General features: G+C 49.9%; 1 protein-coding gene across 2 annotated transcripts in view; it reads right to left on the reverse strand.

The window, feature by feature from the left end:
* The window catches only part of FLI1 (Fli-1 proto-oncogene, ETS transcription factor), a 103,001-nt gene that overhangs the window by 10,277 nt on the left and 70,265 nt on the right, over positions 1 to 22,459 (reverse strand). For both annotated transcript variants that reach the window (XM_018922798.3, XM_009097826.4), the window contains 3 exons: positions 19,296 to 19,450; positions 15,817 to 16,020; positions 9,383 to 9,448 (listed from right to left, as the gene is read on the reverse strand). In XM_018922798.3, coding sequence (XP_018778343.1) covers positions 9,383 to 9,448; positions 15,817 to 16,020; positions 19,296 to 19,450 — 425 coding nt within the window. The remainder of the gene's footprint in view (positions 1 to 9,382; positions 9,449 to 15,816; positions 16,021 to 19,295; positions 19,451 to 22,459) is intronic.

The raw sequence follows: 22,459 nt of genomic DNA on the forward strand, positions 1-22,459 counted from the left end.
TTTGTAGCAGCCACTTTATAGGGAGAGAGGGAAAGGAGGGTCAGGTAACTGGAGAATCTTGTGGATCTCATGGCCCACTTTAGATTTGCAGCCTTCTCCTTCCCCTTCTCCTGATCTGCATCACTGAAATCCCTAAGGCCATGTCCTGCCTGGAAATACCTGTGCTCCCAGTCCAGGTGAGTCAGGTCATCCCAGAAGAGTTCCTCCTGCATGCCAGGTTTGGCCCATGGACTCTCCTTGCACAACACAGGCTAGGTTTTGCAAGGTCCTCCTGCTTCAGGAGGAAGAAAGGTCCTTGGCCTGGTGGCTGGAATTTAAATTAGCTTCCCTAAATGGGGAAAGCAGACCCAGGTGTCCTGGGGGTGCAGACCTGTCATTAATCCAAGTGGTCCCTTGGGGTCTATTTTGTGGTAGCCACTTTATGGGGAGAGAGGGAGAGGAGGGCACAGAGCCCCAGGGCCTCTCCTGCCCAGGTGAGGCTGGGAGTGGTGGCACCTCCCTGGTGCCCTGGAAAGGTCCCAGCATGGGAACAAACCCAGCCCCCTCTCCTGCTGCCAGCCCAGCCTGTCAGCCAGGCCTGCCCAGGTGTGTGTGCCCAGCCCTCAGGCTGCCCCTTCCCCTCCTCCAGTGAGGAGCTGGGCTGGGCTCAAAGCCAGTGGAGAGCAGAAACCCAGGCTGCAGTTCCTGCAGGGACCAGGGGCCAAACCCACCCCCAGCTGCTCCTCAAAGCACCCAGGGCTCTGCTGTACATGGTGGCAGAAACATTGAACTCTGGGGCCCATACAGTCCCTCCCTGGCTCCAGGAACACACTCTGAGTGCTCCACACACCCCCAGGACATTTCTGACTGCCCCTCACACACCCCCAGGACATTTCTGAGTGCCCCTCTTACACCCCCAGGACATTTCTGAGTGCCCCTTTCACACCCCCAGGACATTTCTGACTGCCCCTCTTACACCCCCAGGACATTTCTGACTGCCCCTCTTACACCCCCAGGACATTTCTGAGTGCCCCTCTTACACCCCCAGGACATTTCTGACTGCCCCAAACACACCCCCAGGACATTTCTGACTGCCCCTCACACCCCCAGGACATTTCTGACTGCCCCTCACACCCCCAGGACATTTCTGACTGCCCCTCACACACCCCCAGGACATTTCTGACTGCCCCTCACACCCCCAGGACATTTCTGAGTGCCCCTCTTACACCCCCAGGACATTTCTGACTGCCCCTCACACACCCCCAGGACATTTCTGACTGCCCCTCACACACCCCCAGGACATTTCTGACTGCCCCTCACACCCCCAGGACATTTCTCACCCCTCACCCAGTGCAAACCTCCCAGGTCAGCAGAGGAGCTCCAGCTCCCCTCAGCACAAAGCTGGGAAGGCTCTGGGCTCTCACCAGAGAGAGCCCAGGTCTCTGGGTGTGGGCAGGGATGGTGGCACAGGGACTGGAGCAGGCCAGGGTCTGGGGACTCCTGTGGCCTTTGCCAAAGGCTCTGCCATCACATTTACCCAGGTGCAGGGACATGTGTCACACTGAGCCTCAAAATCTCACAGCATCACTTGTCCTGCAAGGAACCGCTTGTCAACTTACTACCTCTGCTAATTAAAACAATTAATTAACACATGTGCCACATGTCTGTCATTCCTGGCCAGTGTTACTGTGCCTGTTCCCATGGTTACATGAGACTTCCCAGCCCTTCAGCACCACACTCTTTCCCTTCAAGACACAATGTGCTGTTCCTTGAGCAGAGGAACCACCACTCCCAGGGTCAGAGGAGGAAATCAGTGATTCTAAATCTCTTCACTAAGAGGAAGCAACTCAGTGAGTGCAGAATGATTTCAAAATTACTTCTATTTTACATGATCAGGCAATTTGATTATTTCACAATTGAAAAATATTATCAAGCCATCTTTTGCATCCATCTGGGAGCACTGTTGGATGATCTCAGAGGCCTTTCAGCCTGAATGATTATGGGATTCTCTGATCTCTACATGGCTGTTTCACAGATCCCAAATCCAGGAACAACACTGGGTTTTGACCTGGAGGTAACTCAAACCAAGTAAGAAGGGACTGATTGCTGAATGTAGGTGAGAAATCTGCTGCAGAGATAGATGTGAAGGACAGATTTAGCTTGGGGAGTGTCTGAAAGTAGCTGAGAGCCTGGCTATGAATTGCTGCCTTTATAGAAATACAGATCAGAGGGATCAAACCTTTCTGATTGAACTGCTGTAAATCAGTGATGGATCAAAGCCCTGTGGCTGAAGGCCACTCATTTCCAGAGTCAGACAGGATCTGGATGGTGCAGGAATAGAGCTGGGATTAAGGATTACTGTTCCTGGCAGTGTCCAAAGCCAGGCTGGACAGGGCTTGGAGCAATCTGGGACAGTGGAAGGGGTGGGACAGTGGAAGGGCTGGCACTGGATGGGCTTTAAGGTCCTTCCAAGCCAACCCATCCTGGGACTGTGATTTCCAGAGGGAATTTCCTGAGGTAGGGCATGTTCAGGACAGGTGGCTCTGTTTGAGCCCTGAGCCCTGTTCCTGAGCAGGGGTGCAGGGAAGGAGCTCCCACGGGGCAGAGAGCCCAGCTCTGCTCCCCACTCAGCCCCAAAGTCACTCCCTGCTGCCCCAGCCAGAGACAGCCCCAGTGGTGCCTGGGGCTGGAGAACATCCCCAGCCAGCAGCGCTGGCACCTTCTGAGCCACGTCTGCCTCAGCCCTGCTGGCCTCACAAAGACACATTATGGAGAAAAGGAGGAAGTAATGAGAAGATTTTTGTTCTTGTTGTTGCTTTTTTAATATCAGCAGCAGAAATCCCAATGCACAGTGCACAGAGGCTGAAGAATGTGTCCTGAGAACCCTTCCCAGAGCCAGCCTGGAAAAGCAGATGCTCTCCAGCCAGCAGAGATGTTCCTGAGCCATGCAGGGCTGCCGGCACAGCCAAGGCACAGCTGCACATCCCCTGCACACTTAGAGAACCACCCAAACACAGCCAGGAGCAGGCAGGAATGTGCCCACGGCACTGTGTGAATGCTACCTCCAGCACAGGGTGTAAACCAAACATTGACTGGCTGCAGGTTGCTCTTGTTGAAAAACACACAAATGCAGAAGTAAAAAAACCCCAAACCTCACATCCATGGAGAAAAAGGCCATGCACACGAGAGAAAAGGGAAGACACACATGCACAGCCAGGGCAGTTTTATAGCTTTTAAGTCATCATCAGGAAACAAATTAACTCTTGTTTTAGGAAATAGCCCAAGCACTTCCAAGGCTTTGGGAAGGAGAGCCTGGCACCCCAGCAAACGTGTGACCCCCCCAGCACAAAAACACTCCTTGCACTGCACTCCAGGCAAAACAATAATGGCTCTTTTGCTGGGGGAAAGGAAGGATAATGGTTACTTAGAAAGTGCTCCAGACAAGCTGTCAGGTTGAATTCAGAGAACTGGAGTCTACTCTGGGACAGCGCTGGCTCAGGGTGATCCCTTGTGAGTTGGGTTTCCTGCCTGCTACAGCTTAAAGACAACGATTCTTTGTTTCCAGTTTTTCTGGTGAAAAAACACACGCCTGCCTCTGAAGAGGGTCAGGGAGAAAGCAGACAAAACACTAACTCTGGAATTTCAAAGGAAAACAATTAAAAAAAAAAAAAAAAGAAAGAAAGCATAAAAAGCAAAATCCAAGCGCGCTGGCTACTGTCTCCCCTGAACTCATAAATCCCTGCTTGGCCACACAGCCAAAATGAAAGGAGACCTAAAAAAGCCTCCCCTTTTCTGCTGCTGAGCTAAAAATGGGATATTTCATCACCAGGCACACAAATATCATAGAGAAATGTTTTAGCAAGTACAGACAATTAGGAAGGCACAAAGCTGCAGCTGCTTTTCCTCTGCCACAGCTGAAGCTGGGGAATTTAAAACCTTTGCTGTGAAAAGGGGCTGCACTGACACACTCAGAGGAGAGTTTATTGGACGTGGTCAATATTTTTCACTACAACCTTTTAGATCTGAAAAATGGCCTTTTCAGGAGAAGAGTTTTATACAGGAATTTGAGAACTTTTCCTGTGGGAACTGTGCTTATGCAACCTCATTCCCTCATTCCAGTCTCTGCCCTCCTCTCCCCAGTCCCCCCAAATCTGAACCTGTTACCCCAAATTGTCACTCAGTTTGACAAGTGGGACAGAAGAGTTTTGAGGAGTTCCTGCCAGTTTAAAGGGAGCAGAGGCTGCAGCCCTGATGGTGAGAAAAGCAGCTGCACAGACTCATATTTTGTGAGGTAACAGGGAATTGGGGTGAGAGAGATTTTAACTGATGCTCCAACACCAGGAAACTCTTTTTTTGGGCCTCATAGCAAACATTGGTACAAAGCCCCAGGAAATCACACTGGATTTCAGAGTTCACTGATTTATTTATCCTCTTAAATTTGCCAACAGGCCCAACAAACACACAAACAGACACCTTGTACCCAAACATCTTCAATGTTCATACAACAACTTCTAGAATGTGAACATTAATGTGGGATAGCCACAGCATAAACCCTTAAAATTTCCCCCCCTCCATCCCTGCTCATGCATTCACATAGAGATTTCTTCCCTCTTTGAAAGGTACCACATCCCTTTTTCCTCTGCTCTGCTTGAGTTTTGGTTGGATTGCTGAGACTTTGGGCTGGTTTGTCACTGTTCTCAGCCAAGTCTGGAAGGCTCAAGAAGGATCAAATCCCTCTCTGCAACTGCCTGCCAGCAGCCAGGGGTGGGGGGAGCGGGGTTTCTCCCAGGAACAACTACAGGACAGGAGGAAACGCCCTCAGGCTGTGCCAGGGGAGGCTCAGGCTGGAATTTCCTCATGGAAAGGGTTAAGTTGGTAAACACTGGGAGGGGCTGCCCAGGGAGGTTTGGAGTCCCCATCCCTGGAGGGGTCCAAGGAACACCTGGAGGTGGCACTCAGTGCCCTGGGCTGGGGACAGGGTGGGGATTGTTCACAGGTTGGTCTGGGAGGATGGTCTGGGAGGGCTTTTCCAATTAATATGATTCTGTTACCTTGGGCTGAGCATGGTGTGTGCAGAGCACAGACCTGTGTGAATGCAGCTTTTGAACCAGAATCCTGAACGACCTGGAGACAAACAGCCCCAGGAAGCTCTCTGGTTAATTGCCACCTGTGATGCTGAGCCTCCCCTCAGCCCCTCTGCCACCTCCCTGCACAAACACCACTTCCCTGGGAGCAGCAGTGTTGGACCTGGGGGTGCTCAGCCTGGAGAAAAGGAGACTCAGGGGTGCCCTCAGCATTCTCTCCAGCTGAAAGGTGCCTGTGCTCAGCTGGGGTTGGGCTCTGTCTCCAGGCAGCACTGACACAACCAGAGCACACAGCCTCCAGCTCACCAAGGGAAATACAGGTTGGATATTAAGAAGAAAGTTTTTCCAGAAGGGGTGATAGAGTTCTGGAATGTTCTGCCCATGGAGGTGGTGGAGTCCCCATCCCTGGGTGTGTTTAACCCCAGCCTGGATGTGGCACTGGGTGCCAGGGTTTAGGTGAGGGGTTGGGGTTGGGTTGGACTCAATGAGCTTTAAAGTCTCTTCCAACCCAGTGATTCTGTGAATTGAATTCTATGAATTGGAAAGTACCACACATCCCAGCCCAGGCATTCCCACAGGCTGCATGGCCACAGGAAACTTCACACATCCACACACCAGGGTTCTGCCTCTCTGGGAGCCCCCAGCTCTGCCCTGGCCGCAGCTCCTGCACAGCATTCTGCTTGAGTCTTAAACACAGGAATTACACAGACCCCGACACACTAAAAACTTTAAAACTGTGCTGGAGCAAGGCCAGAGAGCTCAGAGCCCTTTGGGGACGTGGCCCTTTGGCCTCCCAATGTTGTTGTATGTGAATATTCTTTCCATTTCCCTGTGGAAAGCTGCTCAAATGACACCGTTCTTCAGGAGAGCAGTTTAAGCTCTCCCTGGACTGGGGCAGACCTGTGGGCTCAGATTCCTATCCCTGTCTCCAGTACCCACAGCAGATCACTCATTTCTCCAAACAGTCCCAGAAAATGACCCAGACCATGTCTGCAGTGGGAGGGGGCACAGCTCTTTCCATTCAGCCATGAGAGCAGCCTCATTTCATCTCCCAGAAAATTGCTCTCCAGCCAAAAACCACTGGTGATTTTCATTAGAGCCATTTACTCCTCTGAGGCAGCTGAAGACAATTTGTCCCAGTGACGCTCAGTCCCATCCTTTGGAGTGTTTATGAGGCTGGGAGGGGGGGGAAGCTGAGGCAGCAGGAGCCTTGGAACAGGACAAGGTTCTACCTGTCTGCTGTGAGAACACTCAGCTGCTCTGGGCCCCACTGTGGGACTTCAGAATCTGCTGTGAAGATTCCCAGAATTCCTGCTGCAGAGTTCTGCACTTGAGCTGCCCCAAAGCAGAGCTGCAGCTTCTGTTTGCAGAGCTGGCACTGCATGGAGGGAGGGGGCAGAAAGCAGAAGGGAAAAAGGGAGGCAGGTCTGCAGCTGCAGCCAGGGCACCAAAGCCAGCCCAGGGACAGCACTGGGACAGGGCCAAGCTCCCTGTGCTCCTGGGGACATTGTCCTGGGGGAGGGAGCAGAGCCTGGGCTGCATCTGGAACATCTGCAGCTGTCTGTGCTGCAGCTGCACTTTTTTTCTTTGACATGTGGGTTCCTTTTTTCCAGCCGTGGATGGAATGTGTTGTGTAAAGCACAGTGTCAATGTATGCTAAGGGCTCCTGTCTCTCCCTGCAATCTGCACAAACAGCTTATTTGCACTAGGTCGGGAGAAAAACTACAGGAGGAGTGAAGAAAATGGTATTTTTTTCCTATCTTTGGCATGGTTGGTACTATTTCATCACCTGTTTTTGAATCCTCAATGGAAGGTGGTTAGAAAAACTCATCTGTTTTTATTCACAGACATAGAAAAGAGAAATATTTACAGGATTGGTAGATTCCAGATGCATTGGCATGAAGAAAACTGTTTAATCTTTTGAGAAGTTAAAAAATCATTCCAAAAATCATAATTTTTAACCTGAAATTCCTTTTGCAAAAGAATATAATCTTTTGGAGTGAAAATATCATCTTGAAGTGAGCCCATTAAAAAGGAAACAAGGAAAATCTTGTTTCCTAAAAAAAACAGACTGAGGAATTCCAAGTCCAGTTTTATGGGCAACAAGAGTTTCTGCTGTGCTATTGGATGAGCCACTTCACTCTGCTCCCCCCGTGCTTTATCTGCCAGCCTGTCCTGCTCTCCTGTCCCTTTTCCTGACCTTATCTCAGTAACCTCAGCCAGCTGCATTGGCTTGGAGTGGGGCAGTTTGTGCTACACCAACACCCAGTGTGGAAGGAATGGTGGAATTTATGTCCTCTAGGGAGAAATGGGGGAGGAATAGGTGGGATTTCAACGTTTCTATATAGTTCTTAATTTTTATTTGCCTCTCTCCAGGGCGTGCTTGGTCCTTTATTGACACATGATGAAAGTTCCATGTGAAGCTGAGGGCTCCATGCTGACAGCAGTGAACCCAGAGCTCTGTCAGCTGCACTACAGAGACACCCTCGAGGCCACTAAAAATGCAGGGGGAGGGACACTTTCCCCTCAAATTTCTTTCAGCCTGAGTGACTCAAGGCCCAAGTCACAAAGTGTTTAAAATTTCAGAGGAGTGCAGTTCTACACAGAGATTTTCTCTTGAAGAAAAAAAAAATCAGACTTTTCTTGGCTTTATATTTTAGCAACTGCCTAGCCTGAGACAGAATGAGCAGAGGTTTGGGTGTAAGGGGAAATTGTGAAGGAGAACGTGTCCCTATTTTATTCTTTATTTTATTCCCTTTATCCAAGCAGTGCAAGCCCAACTTGGATGAACTTTAAATAGATTATTGTTAATGTCAAAGCAGCAGTCAGAGCACAGCCTGAGTGGCTCTGTCCCTGTATTGCCCCTGGTTTATCAACTGGGGCTGCCTCAGAGGAGAGAACAGTGCCAGGGAGCTGCAGTGGCATTTACTGCTGGACAAAAGGAGCTGCTGGAGGAGCAGCCCTGATCTCGTGTCCAGCTCTGAGGCAGATGTTGGGGATGAAATGCAAGGAGAAAGGAGGGCTCTGAGGGCAGCACAGAAAGGAAGCAGCCAGACCCTCCCTGCAGGAGCTGTTAAATGTGGGCTCTGTTTGCTGCAGCCCCTCAGTGCAATGGGAGTTTTGTCTCTCCTTCCCCAGCGCTCTTTTAATCCAAACTTGTGGCTCGTCCATGCAGCCACATTCTCCTGAAGAGCAGAGAGCTGTTTGTGGCAGTCAGGGAGCTGGCACTGGGACAGGCTGGCTCCAGGGGGGTGGGCAGGGGTTTCACCCCTTGCCAGAAAGTTCTCCAAGGAAGAGCTGAACAGAGCCCAGGGAACAAACCCAATGTTCCTGCAGCAGCACAACAGGAAAGGAAAACCCCAATAGAGGCTCCTGTCCCTACAGAGGAGTTACAGATCACAGAATGCATTTTTGCTCTTTATCACCCTACTTGGGGGTGATCAATTCACCCAAATATTCACTATATCAATTCAACTTCTCTAGGTAGATAAGGGATGTGCTTCATCCCGTCCCTGCCCATAGCCGTGGACTGGAACCAGATGATCTTTAAGGTCCCTTCCAACCCCAACCATTCTGGAATTCTGTGGTCACACCAATACTCACAACTTTTTCCTAACTGAGAGTCCAGTTTGTCAATAAAAATAAGAACAAGGAGCAGGGTTGGAGCTGCAGAGGAAGACCTGAAACACCTGACTGAAGGGCCCATAAACAACTCCAAAGCCTGAAGGAGCCTCAAGAGGGTTATTAACTTTTAAACTCCAAGGTTTCTAAGCTATAGCTACACGGTCAGAATTTCTACTAGATTAAAAAATAAAAATAAGGGTTATTTGAAACAAAAAAGAAAATCAAACTAGTCCAAAATGAAAGCGTCAAAAAGATACATTTTGTCTTGCTTGGTGGTTGAAACGAGCTACAGATCCATGGATGGGTTTGGAATACCTGAGTGCCCTTTACAGTGGTGAAATTCATTGTGAGAAGATTTGATCCTTTCAACTGTGAACTCAGAGAGAAACAGAGTCTCAGGCCTTGCTGTCTGTGTGAGAATCCAAGCTGCTCCCATCAGGAACACAAAATGTGCCAGCAGTTCACCAGCTCAGCAAAACACCAGTGTGACAGTGACACTTTTGATGCCATGGCGCTGGCTGGACAAGCAGAAATGGCATTTCCAGCCTGGGTGGGGCTGCACAGTGAGAATTATTCCTTTTTAACTGTGCTGTGAATGCAGCATGGAGCAGAGCATTTTCTGCCAAGGGTATTATTATTAACAAGGTCTAGTTTGAACCCAATCAAACAGGGACATTTATATGCAGGACACTGACCTTCTTTGGTGGCAAGACGTGAGGAGTCTGTGTGGGATGGAGTGTTGTAGACCAGCAGTGAGCTACCTGCAAGGCAAAGAAAGGGAGTTAGAGCAGTCTGGGCACACTCTGCCAAGGGGAGCCATCAGGGCAGATAGGAAATGCTGTTAATGGCATGAAAAAAGCTAATTTTGCTGTTAAGTAGGCACACATTTTCTGTGAAACTCATCTAAAAGCTTGGTAGCTGTAGGGCACGTGTGCTGCTGTTTCTTCACCTGCAAAAAATATATTTGTCTCCTTCACTGAGTCCCTTGATGTCCCCCATTGAAAACTGATCTTAAGGGGTGAGGTTGTATCGGTACAGGATCTATCCCAGCACATCCTCCAGAAATGCCTGTGGCACAGTTTGTATGACAGGATAAGGAAGAAGCTTTTCTCTCTGACTGTGATAGAGAAATTTCCTGTTTGAAGAACAGGCAGGAGAAAAGACACAAATTGCACTGTCAGGACCTTTTGGGCCATTTTTAGAGTGTCACATGCTTGATTTGGGGCCAGCAGCTGCACAGCTCTTACTGGGATTCCAGCATCTCCCTGCTCTGGGGAATTTGGGAGCACCTCCCTTGCTTCAGAGAGGCCTTTCTATCCAGCGCCACATGACACACAAGTGCAGCACAAAAAGAACCTGTTGGAAGGGTCTCTGTTCTGCACAGTCTGTGGGGGAAATGTTCCTTTCTAAGCATTTCCCTCTGGTTCTCCTGTAAACTGTCCTGAAAATGGAGGAGGAGATCCTGGGAGTCCAGGGAAGGCAGCATGAAATACCCATTTCATGGCTGTCTGGTTAAGTGTGCCCACATCACCCCTGGGCTCACTTTCCAGCAGCTCTTGGAGCAGCTGCTGCCGGGTCAGTGACAGCCCTGACAAGGCACAGGGTCCTGTTTGTGCTGAGGCTATGGCTGGAGCAGCACCAATCCTGCCCTGGGTGCTTTTACAGCTCTGCAGATCCCCTCCATGAAGGGGATCCTGCCCTTGAGCATCCCCAGCCCCTCAGCAGGGCAGGAACCCCTCTCACCAGCTGAGCAGGACGGGCTGAGCCCTGCACTGCCACGTTCCTCCTGCCACCTGCACAGGGTCCCAAATGACCCCAGCTGCCCCTCAGTGCTCTCAGAGTCTCTCCCGTGAGAGCTGGGGCTTGGGCAGGTCCCTGCCAGATTTGAGAGCCTTTGCAGGTGCTGGATGCTGCTGGCCCTGGGCTGCAGTGCATTTCTGTCCTCTCCAAGGCAAACAAAGCCAGAGACTGCTCAAGCCAGCAGGACACGGAGGCAGGAGGTGCTGGGAAACAAAGCTGCTCGCAGGGAGGGGAGGAGGGATGGTACCAGACGCTGCAAGTCAGGGGATGCTTCTAAAGATCAGGATGGATGGTGAACGAGGAGGTAAAGAGTTCAGGGGGATCCCAAGGGCACCCTGGCTCTGAAAGCTGCCAATGGACAAAGGGATTGGCTGGAATATTTAGAGAGATTGGCTGCTGGGGGAATTGAAACAACTCTGTCCACGTAACTCATGTTTTCATCGGATGGTCTCTGGCTTTGGCATTTCTTTCTTGAATATCTGTGGGGAAACTACTGTCCACCACTCTCTCCTTTTCAGGTTATTTAAAGCAATCCTGAATGCAACGCCCAGCTTCCCCCTGCCAGACAGGGAAGTGCTGGGGAATTCAGAAACGTGGTTTTCTATGACTAAATGGGCTGCAAATGAGTGGCTGGGGCGGTGGGGGTGGGGTGATGAATAGCACTGAGCGAGCAGGATCAACCTACAGCTACTTTAGGGTAAAAAATGCAGCCCAAGCCACTGGAAAGGACCGGCGCCTCCTCCGGTTTAATTGCTCAAAGTTCTCACCTTTGCCCGGCAGTCTGAGGTTTCTGGTGGGAACACCACAGAGAGGGAAATGTGTTTCCTATTAAGGGTTTCAATGGAGGAGGGAAAGGGAGAAATGCAAAGACCCAGATCAGGACAGAAGGAAGCAGACAGACAGACACAAGCCAGGCTGCTCCTCCCTCTCTCCTTCGGGGGCAGAGTTTTGGGTGATGAATTTTCATTTTTGTTCCTATTCCCCCTCCCTGGGTGAGTGACACCATGGATGGATCAGCTCTGTGGTATGGTTAATGCAGTGAGGGCTGTTTTCCCATAATTAATGTTTAAACACGTTCTTTATGGCACCCCCCCACCCTTCCCTTTCTTTTATTTCTCTTGCATTCATTACAAAAATATGGAGAAGGACTGAAAAGAAGGAGAGTTTTTTCCCATAAACCCTTCCCTCTCACAAGGCAGCTCATCCTTCAGAGGGGCAGGAACATCTTGGTTCCACAGTCTCAGGTTTATTTAATTTGAAAGTCTTTTTCACCCTCAGCTTCCCCAGGCCCTGCATAGCTCTGCTGGAATCCAGGTCCTGCTGCACTTGGCAGGATGGTTTTGTTGGGCATTAACACAAGGCTCAAAACCACTGAACAGTTTTCTACTTCTCACCACAGCCTCATTCTTTCCTCTTTAGGCTCTTCCCCTTTGTGCACACTCCACAGCATGGCCCCACCACCAGGGAGGGAAAAGATGGAGGTGGCAGCTCAGCTTCTTTTGATCTTCATCCCAAACACAGCAGGGATGCATCTAAAACTCCCTTCCCCTTCCCAACAGCTGCCTGGAGAGGATTCACCAGGCAAAATGTGCTGGAGAAAGATCAGTCTGGAGCCCCTAAGTGTGTGGGGATGACCAAAAAGAAGGTGAATCAAGGCATGGCTTCATGATTTTGGAGAGGGAACAAAAAGGAACATGCAAAGAAAGATGATTGTTTGAGGGAGTGGGCAGGGAGTTCCCTGAAAGAGCCACTGGGGTGTTTTGGGAGGCTCCAAAGGATGGAGAGTGCTGAAGGACTGGGCTCTTCACTCTGAAATCTCCTGAGGGTCACAGAGGCTCTGGAATTCCTGCCAGCTTCCATGGCTTGTGGCAACAGGAAACAACTGCGCCATTCTGAGCCAGGCCTAAACTGGAGACTAAAGGTGCTGTATGATGAGTTTGGGTTACTCTCCTCTGCATTACACAGCTCACCTTGAACCTTCTACTGCTAAAACTGAGACTGAGATTTTGTTGAGGTCATGCAGATGTTGTTGGTTTATTTTTTCAGTCTGGACTCAGATGGGTCAAAATAATGCATTTCATAGACAGCTTTAAGGAAGTTTTCACCCTGATTAGGAGTGCAAAATGTTGAGAACCTTTTGGGAAAGCTCATTTTCAGGGGCTCTCCTTGTCGGGTGAGGAAACAGCTCAGAAAGTTCAGATCAGCTTTGTTTCTTGCAAAACAAACCCCAAAGTTGAGGATTCATAAATCATCACATATCCAGCTTAACATCCTGAGACCACAAACACCTTTAGAGAGCCTGGGCAGAGGCAACCCAGCCTGTAGGGCTGCACTGCCCCCAAATCCTCCTGTGCTGGTGGCCATCACCTGTTCCCTACCCTAAGCAGGGAATCTCTGCGGGAAAAACACTCTTCCAAAAGGGGAAAACTTGTGAAAATGAAAGCCCAAATCCCCATGGCACTGAGCTCCAGGCTCGGTGCTCTGGAAAAGCCATCAGCTCATTTGGAAGGGGTTTCTGCATGAGGGAGACACCCAGCAGTGCCCAGAGCAGCCTGTCCTCGGGCTGGGAGCAGCTGCAGGGAAGCAGGAGTGCTCTGCCCAGCTCCAGCAGCTGCTCTGATGAGCACGGCTGGGATCAGCACACAAAGATCCACCATCCTAAAGTGGCATGGACTGGCACTGAATTCCCTGTGAAACAGGAGTGAGCACTCTGCCTGAGTCCAGCAAAGTTCCTTGGGTTTTGCAGTGGCTTAATAGCACAGAAATCACTGCAGGCACTGCCCTGGCAGGACAGGATGTTCTGATGATCATTATTGCAGCAGCACTTAAATCTTGCAGGTGCACCAGGGCTGCAGTGCTGGGCACAGCCAGCACGGTGAGGCACAGCCCCTGCTCCACAGACCCACCCTCCTGCGGTAGAGGAGGAATGCCATGGCTGACTCTCACCATTAAAAGGCAAATATTAAGTATATGTAAGAGAAGTTTTATAAATGTATAGTTATGTTTTACCCCCCTCGCATTGTTATCAGGGGGTGGCCTGGGTTTGGGACATTTGGGAGGGTTGGCTTGTTACTATGGCAACAGCTGACCTCCAGTGTGAAAGAAAGTGATCTCAGGGTGTCAGGAAGTGATCTCCACCACTGGACACTGAAGAAAGAGTCAATGGACAGAACTTTGGCAGGGGATAAAGGGTTATAAGGCAAAACCTCCATGGTGTGGATGACGACATGGTGGGAAAAATCCTCTGCTCCCGGCACCGTAATATTTTCTCTATTCAGTCTGCTGTTGTATATTTTTAATAAGGTTTTAATAAACCTTATAAACTTTTGGAAGTATCATTCCTCACAATCCCAATGGAGGGGCCCAGAAAGAAGGCAGGATGGCTGGTGCCACCTTACAGACAGCAAAACCTCCTCATTTCAGATATTTAAAGGCAGACCCAGGGACTGCTGTACTGAATGTCAGCGTGCCCTGGTGCTGCCTTGCTGGGCGTGGAGACCAGTGTGACCAGACCTCAGTGTCCAAGGGATCAAGCAGGAAGCTGCTCCTGAGCAAATGAGCAGCAGCAGATGGTGAAAGTGGCCACTGAACCCAGGTTTTGGGGCTCGTGCCATGAGATCAACCATGCAATTCCCCTGATACTGCCTTTGGTGAGCCCAAACCACGGGACACAAACACTGGGGATGATCCTGGAGATGCCACCTGGAGAATTCTACTCCTCTGCTAAGCTTTCCAAATGCAGCCTGCTCGTGTGCTTTGACTCCATCCAACTCCATCTCTCTGACAATTCTCAAACCTTATCAATAGCACAACTCAAGTCTCTCACTTGGGTGTTTATCTTGTGGGAATTGAGAAGTGTTTCCGGTTCCAAAGTGCCTGATTTCCCCAGCCCCAGGCAGCTGGTTTGGCCCAAGCACTGCTGCCTGCACAAAACTGCCTTCCCATTTCCCAGGAAATGGTCTAATTCCACAGGCAATCCTTCAAAAGCTTCCTGTGGGCTAGCAGCTCTTTTCTGATGGAACAGAATTAAATTTGCCAATGAGTTTGGATGGGAAATTGTTTTATTGTCCAGTCACAAGGGACAACTGTTCAAATCCAACAGTTTGGGGATTTTTTTTTTTTGTTGTGAATCATTTCCTTGGCTCTACTTCTCAAGAAAAATAAAGGTGGGGCTTCCAGAGGCACCCATCTGTGATCTAACTTCTGTGCCACTGGAATCTGTGAAACTCCCACTGGTTTTGGGCAGGGAGAGATCAGCTTTGAAGAAACACCCTAAATTCTGTATCTCTGCTTTGCTGGCCAGAGGAGACATCTTCAGCTGCCTTTTCATCACAATTGGATTTTCTAGTGGAGAAAATACACTTTTGCCTTTCTCTCCCTGCCCTTCCACCTTGATTTATGGCACCATCTCCTGATTTTTGAGTCCTTAAATAATTATACTCCTATAAAAGTTGTTTCACTGGGAAAAACAGCAGAGCATGTGGGGCCCAGCTCCAGTTCTCTGCCTCATCAGAGCACCATTATCCTCAGCACACCTTTGTGGGGGAAAGAAATGCTTTTAGCTCCATTTAAAGGTGAAGAGGAAACATTTGGAAGCTGTGAATGTGATCATGATTGCACAGAAGTCTTGGAAAAGCTGAAATCTAAGACTCCCAGCATCAGGTGCATGTGCCATCCCTAAGGTGATCATTTCTGTTTGGGTGCTGGGATAACACTTTTCCAGCCTGCTCACAACTCCTGGGTTTTTGGGGCTTAATAGAGCAAAAAGGAGGATTGGATCCATCCCATACTCAAGTGTGGGGCAGAAAGGAGCAATAAAGAGCTTCCATAACCTTTTTTTTCAGAGTCTTGGGTCATCTGCAAGCAGCAGATTTACATATGGGGAATCACTCTTGGGTTTTGAACTCTCCCACAAACCTGGGCCTGCCGGAGCACAGGAAAGCTCCAGCCCTGGCCAGTTGTGGGTCCTGCTTATGGGGAGGGCACAGCCCTCTATCTGCAGACCTATGGAACTGTTTGCCTGAGACAAATCAGTTAATGTCAGGTTTAATCTCCATGGCAAAGTTGTGTATTTTTATCACATAGCCACAGATGTTATTATCTGTAAGACTTATCTAATCTCCTCCAGAGCCCTGCTCAGTTCTTCACCTCCCTGATAGCACCAGTAGCTCCATCTGTGTTCATCTGAACTTTCCAAGCCCATTTTACTCCCTGTTTCCCTGTTTGCTCTCTCTGCTTGCCTTTGGCTCATTTCCCTGTGCCTTGCTGCAGGAGGAGCCCGGGGAGTTCACCCTGGGGCGGGGGCTGGGGTGGGCAGGGCAATACTCACTTTCCCTGAGGTAACTGAGGTGAGACAGCAGAATTTCTGTGTTGTAGGGGGAGGTGGTGCGCAGGAAGTCGTCCTTGTTCATTTTGCAGAGCTCCTTGCCGTCCATGTTCTGGAAGATGGTGGTGTCGATCTCCATCAAGCCGTACTCCTTGATTGCCCACTCCAGCCACTGGCGCACATGCTCCTGGGTCCAGAGGGTGGGATCTGCCAGGGGAGAACAGAGGATGGGCACACACACACCTCCAGAGTCCCTGCAGCCCCGTCACAGCACCAGCCATTGTTTCCACAGGCAGAGATATTAAATTTACTGACCCCTGTTCAGGATGAACAGGCACCGTGCTGGAGCAGGGCTCAGCATGGACAACCTGGCCTGGTCACTTCTGCCTTCCCCACCTGCCCAAAGCTCCCTCCTCTGCTTGGGAACAGCCCTGGTGACATTGGACTCTTCTCTGTCTGGAAAAAAGCTTCCCGAAGGAAGCTGAGCCTTTTGAGAGGGAGTTCCTGTCCCAGTGTGGCTCTGCAAGGCTGTGCAGGGACATCAGGGCTGTGTGAGTCCCACCAGGGGCATTAGGGAGCCCCAGAGCTGGCACAAGAGACCCTGTTCATGGTCAGCAAAGGGACTCAGAAAAGAAAATAAAAAATAAAAATAACACATTAAAATAAAAATTTTAAAAAATTAATTAAATTAAATTAAATTAAATTAAATTTAAAAAATAAATAGTAACAAAAGAAATAAAATAAAATAAAATAAAATAAAATAAAATATAAAATAAAATAAAATAAAATAAAATAAAATAAAATAAAATAAAATAAAATAAAATAAAATAAAATAAAATAAATAATAGAACAGAGCAGCGTGCCCTGGGTGTGAGTGGGAGTTGTTCACCCCGGGCAGGAGCACAGTCCTGCCTCCCCTGTCCCTGTAAGGCAGCCAGCTGTGCGAGGGCTGGTGCATTTTGTGCTGTCTGGGCGTCCCGGAGTGCCAGCAGAGCTCCAGCTGTGGGATCGTTATTGCTGCTGCTGACGTAGGAGCTGCTCCAGCCCGGCTGGAGCTCAGCCCCGTGGAGATGAGTGGTTAAAAACAGCAATCAGCCTTTGAATTCTGCAAAGGGTATTAGATCAGAGGGCCCAGCAAGAGCTGGTGCCACAGTGCTTGACAGCCATTTTCAGAGCATATCAGCATTCTCAGATGTTTCCTGTGCTGCTGCTCCCCACGGATCTGATTTCCAAGCTGGAGTTGCACATTCATGTTCTGCTGCAGCTGCACAGGATTGCAGAGGAGTTCAGACTTTGGAGATGTCTGATGTGTCATTAACAGCTGGCCCAGCTCTGAGACAGACCTCAGACACTCTGATCCCAGGGAGCTGAGAACATGGATCAGGAACATGCCCAGGGCTCTGGGGGTGCTCTGGGCAGAACAAGAAATGCCTCTGCCTGGATTTAGGGGGTATAAAGCAATGCCTTAGCCCAGGGCTGGACACTGGGTGCCCAGGCTGAGGGTAGCCCTGGGTACAAAAGGTCAGGAGGTGCCCACACCTGGCATTCCAGGGCATCTCTGCAATAACAGCACCAAACAGGGAACTGAGACCAAGGGACCAGAAATGTAACTGAGACCTTTCCCCACTGAATCCCCAGAAAACCTGGGCTGCTGGAAGCTGAATTCAGAACAGGAATTTACAACCCCACACCTTTGCAACCCCAGTCTGCTCTGAGAACAACATGGATTTCCTTCAGGTTTTGGCAACAGTTAATTGAAATTCTGTTTTCTAAATACTGGCCAAATGCTGCAAATTTTACAATGCAAGTATTCAAGGGAGGATTCTTTTTTATTTTTTTAATTAAAAGACTTATTTATCTTGGGTTTTGAAAACAACCCAACATCTAGAGGGTAGAGTAAATTTGTGGCTTCCCTGTAAACACTGTAAAAGACATTGAATGGTGTCTGAAAATCTGCCTTCTTGAAACATGGCTTAGAGCTTGTTATTACTACTATTGTAAGCTTAATGTGACATTATTCTTGCTTATCTTCGCCCTAATGCGCTATAAATCTCCATTCTGGATTAAATTAAAATATCCAAATGTCTTTCTTGGATGACTGGGGCGCCTTCTCCTGCAGCCAGGGATCTGGGATGATGTTCATTATTGTCTTCCAAAGTCTGGTAAATCTCTGCTCTTTCACAAGGATCTCAAGGGTTTGATTTGTGAATGGTCATAAGGGGGGGAAAAGTCCTTTCCTTAACTTTCCTTCAAAGAGGAGATTCCAAATTTTCTCTTCCACTGAGGGCACTGAAAGTAATTCCCTCTATCTCAACAATGCTAAACTTCAGCTCACCTTTGGTTTTTTTAAACATACAGGATAAATACTGCCCCTGGAACATCTTTAATTACACAGGGACTGGCTGGTGCCAGCTGCACCTTTCCAGGCAGGGTGACACTGGACACACCTGTGCTGCTGTCCCCAAGCAGCTCAGCCAGTCTCTCAAACATCAGCCTGAATGGGATTCAGAGGTTTGCCATCAATCCTTTATTGGCTTCTCCTCACTGCATTCAGTTCAAGCCTTTCCTTTTCATCCTAAATGGCAAACAAATGCTTGGGAACTGTCATCTGCTCGTGGTCAAGACACACTCAGAGAAAGGAGCTGAATTCCACGAGTGCATTTCCTCCTGCCAGCACTGTCTGCCTGCTCTCCTGCCCTGCTGAAAGCCTCAGAGCTGGGCCACTTCTGGGATGTCACTGGGCCAGCACTTGGCTCCTTTGCTGGAAACTTCCTGGCCCTGGCTGTTTATAAACTTCACAGGGAAACTGCTCCTCATTTCAGGTTCCCCCCACAGCAGCTCTCACCCCTGAGTGTCGAAATGCATCCAGAGCATCCTGCCAGCCCCAGGCAGCAGATGTGGATACCAAACACAAAGCTGGACAGGAATGTTTCTGTGTGACAATTTTTGGAAGGATAATGCAGTTCCTTCAAAATAGAATTTTTCTGGGTTTCTACTTCTAAAAAGTAGAATAAAGGAAACAAAAAAATAAAAAAGGAAACAAAATAGCTCATTTTGAATCAATCAGTATGACTTGAAAGTGCAGCTAGATCCTGAGAGCACCAGGGGAGTTATAACTTGGGCCCACTTCATTCCTCTTTGATCATCCCCTGCGTGTCCCAGGAAGCAGATTCTCCTCTAACACATGACAGGAGATGGATTTGGTTCATCACACCAAAACAACACTTCAATCTGGGAAAGAAAAATTAAAAATAAAATTAAAAAAAAAAAAAAAAAAAGAAGAAGCACCAGTTATCTGCTGCCTATCCTGATTCAGATCATGCACTGGGACATGGGAATTGCCACTACCCAGAAACTCTGATATTTTCCTTATTTTTTGTGTGGTTTATAAGACAGAAAATTCCTCTGGGAGTGGATAAACAAACCAAACAAAAATCTCCTCCAGGCAGAGCAGGGACGGCTGCCCCGGCCCGTGGCAGTACCTGCAGGGACGATGACCCTCCTCTCGTTGGTGGTCATGTTGGGGGGAGGCCCGTTCTTCTCATCCATGTAGGTGCTGTAGCTCATGGGGCTGGATTCGCTCCCTGCTCCCACCAGCTTGCCACACTTGCTCACGCTGCAGTCCACGGGAGACTCCCTGCAAGACAAAGCAAAGCTGGGTCAGCATCAGAGCCCCTCCATCCCTGCACACAGGAGGGGCTGGCCCACTGGGGACACTCAGCTGTCCCTCTCCCTTATGGAGAGGCCATTCCTGACACGTTACTGGGTGTCATAAGGGCTCTGTGGGGCACCCAGGGGATCTCTGATAATGCAGCTGGAGTCTCCAAGGGAATGACTCCAGACAAGGCCATGTGTGCAGCAGCTCTGAAATACCAACACTCCCAAACCAGGTAAGGAGCCAGTGCCCAGGACAGCAGTCTGTGGGTTCCACCCCACTCCCTCACCCCTGGCTGCTCAGTGCATTCCAGCAGTCCTGCAGGCCAGCTGGCTGCTCCTGGGAGACCTGCTGGGCTGTTCCACCCTTTGTGGTGCTAAAACACCCCTCCTGTTGCAGTGCAGCCTGGCAGTGGGACACAGGTGCTCTGCTCACCTGCCCTGAGGTGTTTCTGCAGAGCTCACAGGGACACAGGAACAGCCCTTTCATGACTTTAACAAAGAACCCAGAACACCCACCCAAAGGAAGAGGACTGTCCCCAGAGAACACCCAATGGCAGCACAGACTGATCTATCCAGGGCTGAATGGGATGGAGCTTGTCTGTTCTTGGAGCCTCCAGAACTGCAGGAGCATTTGGATAACACTCAGGGACAGGGTGGGATTGCTGGGGTGTCCTGTGCAGGGACAGGAGATGGACTCGGTGATCCTGTGGGTCCCCTAAACACAGCCTGTTCAATTATTCTATTGTTCAATTATTCTATTGTTCAATTATTCTCTTATTCTGTTATTTTATTATTCTCCGATTAATAGTGCCACAGTTCACTACCTGGTGAGGAAATCTGGGAATCTTGGATGCCCCAGGCATGAGTCAGGAACTTCAGACCCCAGTATCAGGTGTGAAAAGGGCTCTGGCCCCAGTTTAACTCCTGAGGTGCTGGAGTGACAAAGAGGGGACATCCAGCAGTTCAGGTGGCACCATGCTAAGGCCTGGCCTACTGCAGAGCCTTGGGAAGACTCTGGGTCTTCAGAGAAGACTCTGTGAGTCTCCAGAGCCTGAGTGGGAGCAGGGATTGTGCTTTTCTCCAGCTGCAGGAGCTGCTCCTGCCTTTCATCCCTTCAAAGCCCAGCCCCAAGCCTGCCAGGCACACACAGCACATCCCACCTTGAGGGGCTTCCAGGGAAGGGCACATCATTGTCCTCACCTTCCCAAGGGGGGAATTAGTGCACAACCTCTGCACACAGAACAAACCCAGGCTTTAATCCCAGAGCCATTTCCAGGGCAGTTTAGGCCATGTTTAATCCCAGAGCTGTCCTCCTCTTCTGGCAGAAGCCAAGAGCTTCGGGAGGGAACCATTCCCTGCAGGGTAAGCACGGCGACAGTGCACAAATCCCACCCTCTGAGCTCAGCTGGCAAGAGTTCCAAGCAGGACACTAAACAAATTTGTCTCTTAACCTGAGCTGGGGGGGGGAGCAGTGCCTGAAATTCAGTTATCATGGCTGGGAGATAAATGCTCCACCGAGATATTCCAAGGCAGATGGTAATTTTTTCCTCATGCCTGACGAAGGGAATGTTGCTGGAAAATGGAAATAAGATGTATAACTTACACATGTTCGAATTTAAGGGTTTACTAGTTCGCCTACTGTTTTTCCAGGCAGGGAACCAAAATCTGCCTTCAGAGAGGCAACTGCTGAAGGCTCGATGTCCCCGGGGCAACCGGAGAGGCTGAGGAGCTGTGAGGGCTTTCCCAGGGTGAATCAGGAGGGCTGGGTCCTGGGGCACTGCTCCTGCCAGGTGGGCAAGTGCCTGTGCTGGCAGGAAATGGCCCTGGGGCAGCAGCAGGGAGCTGGGTGCTGCTGGGCACAGAGCTGAGAGCTTGGGCACAGAGCTGAGACCTGCTGGGCACAGAGATAAGTGCTGCTGAGCACAGAGCTGAGAATTTGGGCATGGCCTGGGCTGGGGAGGGCCAGGGGGGCATCCGAGATTTGGGTGTGACAGTGTGATCCAGGTGTGACACTGCTCCAGGTGTGATACTGCTCCAGGAGTGCCAGCATGATCCAGGGTGTGACACGATGCTCCGGTGTGATGATCCAGGTGTGACACTGTGAGCCAGGTGTGACACCATGCTCAGGGGTGTGACCCTGTGCTCCCAGGGTTCATACTGTCCTCCAGCGTGTCACATTGTCCTCCAGGGCGTGACAGCGTGATCCAGGTGTGACAGTGTGATCCAGGTGTGACAGCATGGTCCAGGAAAGACAGTGTGATCCAGGTGTGACAGAGTGATCCAGGTGTGACAGTGTGATCCAGGAGAGACAGCATGATCCAGGTGTGACAGAGTGATCCAGGTGTGACAGTGTGATCCAGGTGTGACAGGACGATCTGGGTGTGATGATCCAGGTGTGACCCTGTACTCCAGGGGCTCATACTGTCCTCCAGCATGTTACATTGTCCTCCAGGGTGTGACACCGTGATCCAGGTGTGACACTGTGCTCCAAGGAATCATACCCTGCTCCAGGGTGTCACATGATGCTCCAGGGTGTCACACAGTGTCCCAGGGTGTGACACTATGCTCCAGACTCTCATATCCTGATCTAGGCTGTCACACTGTACTCCAGAATGTCACAGCATGCTCCAGGGTGTGACACTGTGCTCCATGGTCTCACACCGTGCTCCAGGCTGTCACACTGTGCTCCAGGTGTCACACTTTGCTCCATGGAGTGACACTGTGCCCCAGGGTCTCACACTGTTCTCCAGGGGCTCAGACTGTTGTGCCCATAGGTGAGTGACCAGCCTCCTCTCCTGCCCTGCCTGGGGACCAGAGTTCTCTCTTCCATCCTGCTCTGGAGTAAAATTTCCCTGGAAAATGCCCCTGCAGATGGGACAGGCACTATTTATGATCAAATAATTCTATATATTTCACTCAGGCAGCTCCATGGGGAACTGTTCCAGCACAGACCCCACCTGCAGTGCTGGGTCCAGCTCTGGGGCCCCCA

This window comes from Serinus canaria, chromosome 24, assembly GCF_022539315.1.
Source record: "Serinus canaria isolate serCan28SL12 chromosome 24, serCan2020, whole genome shotgun sequence".
In the NCBI taxonomy this organism is placed as follows: Eukaryota; Metazoa; Chordata; class Aves; order Passeriformes; family Fringillidae; genus Serinus; species Serinus canaria.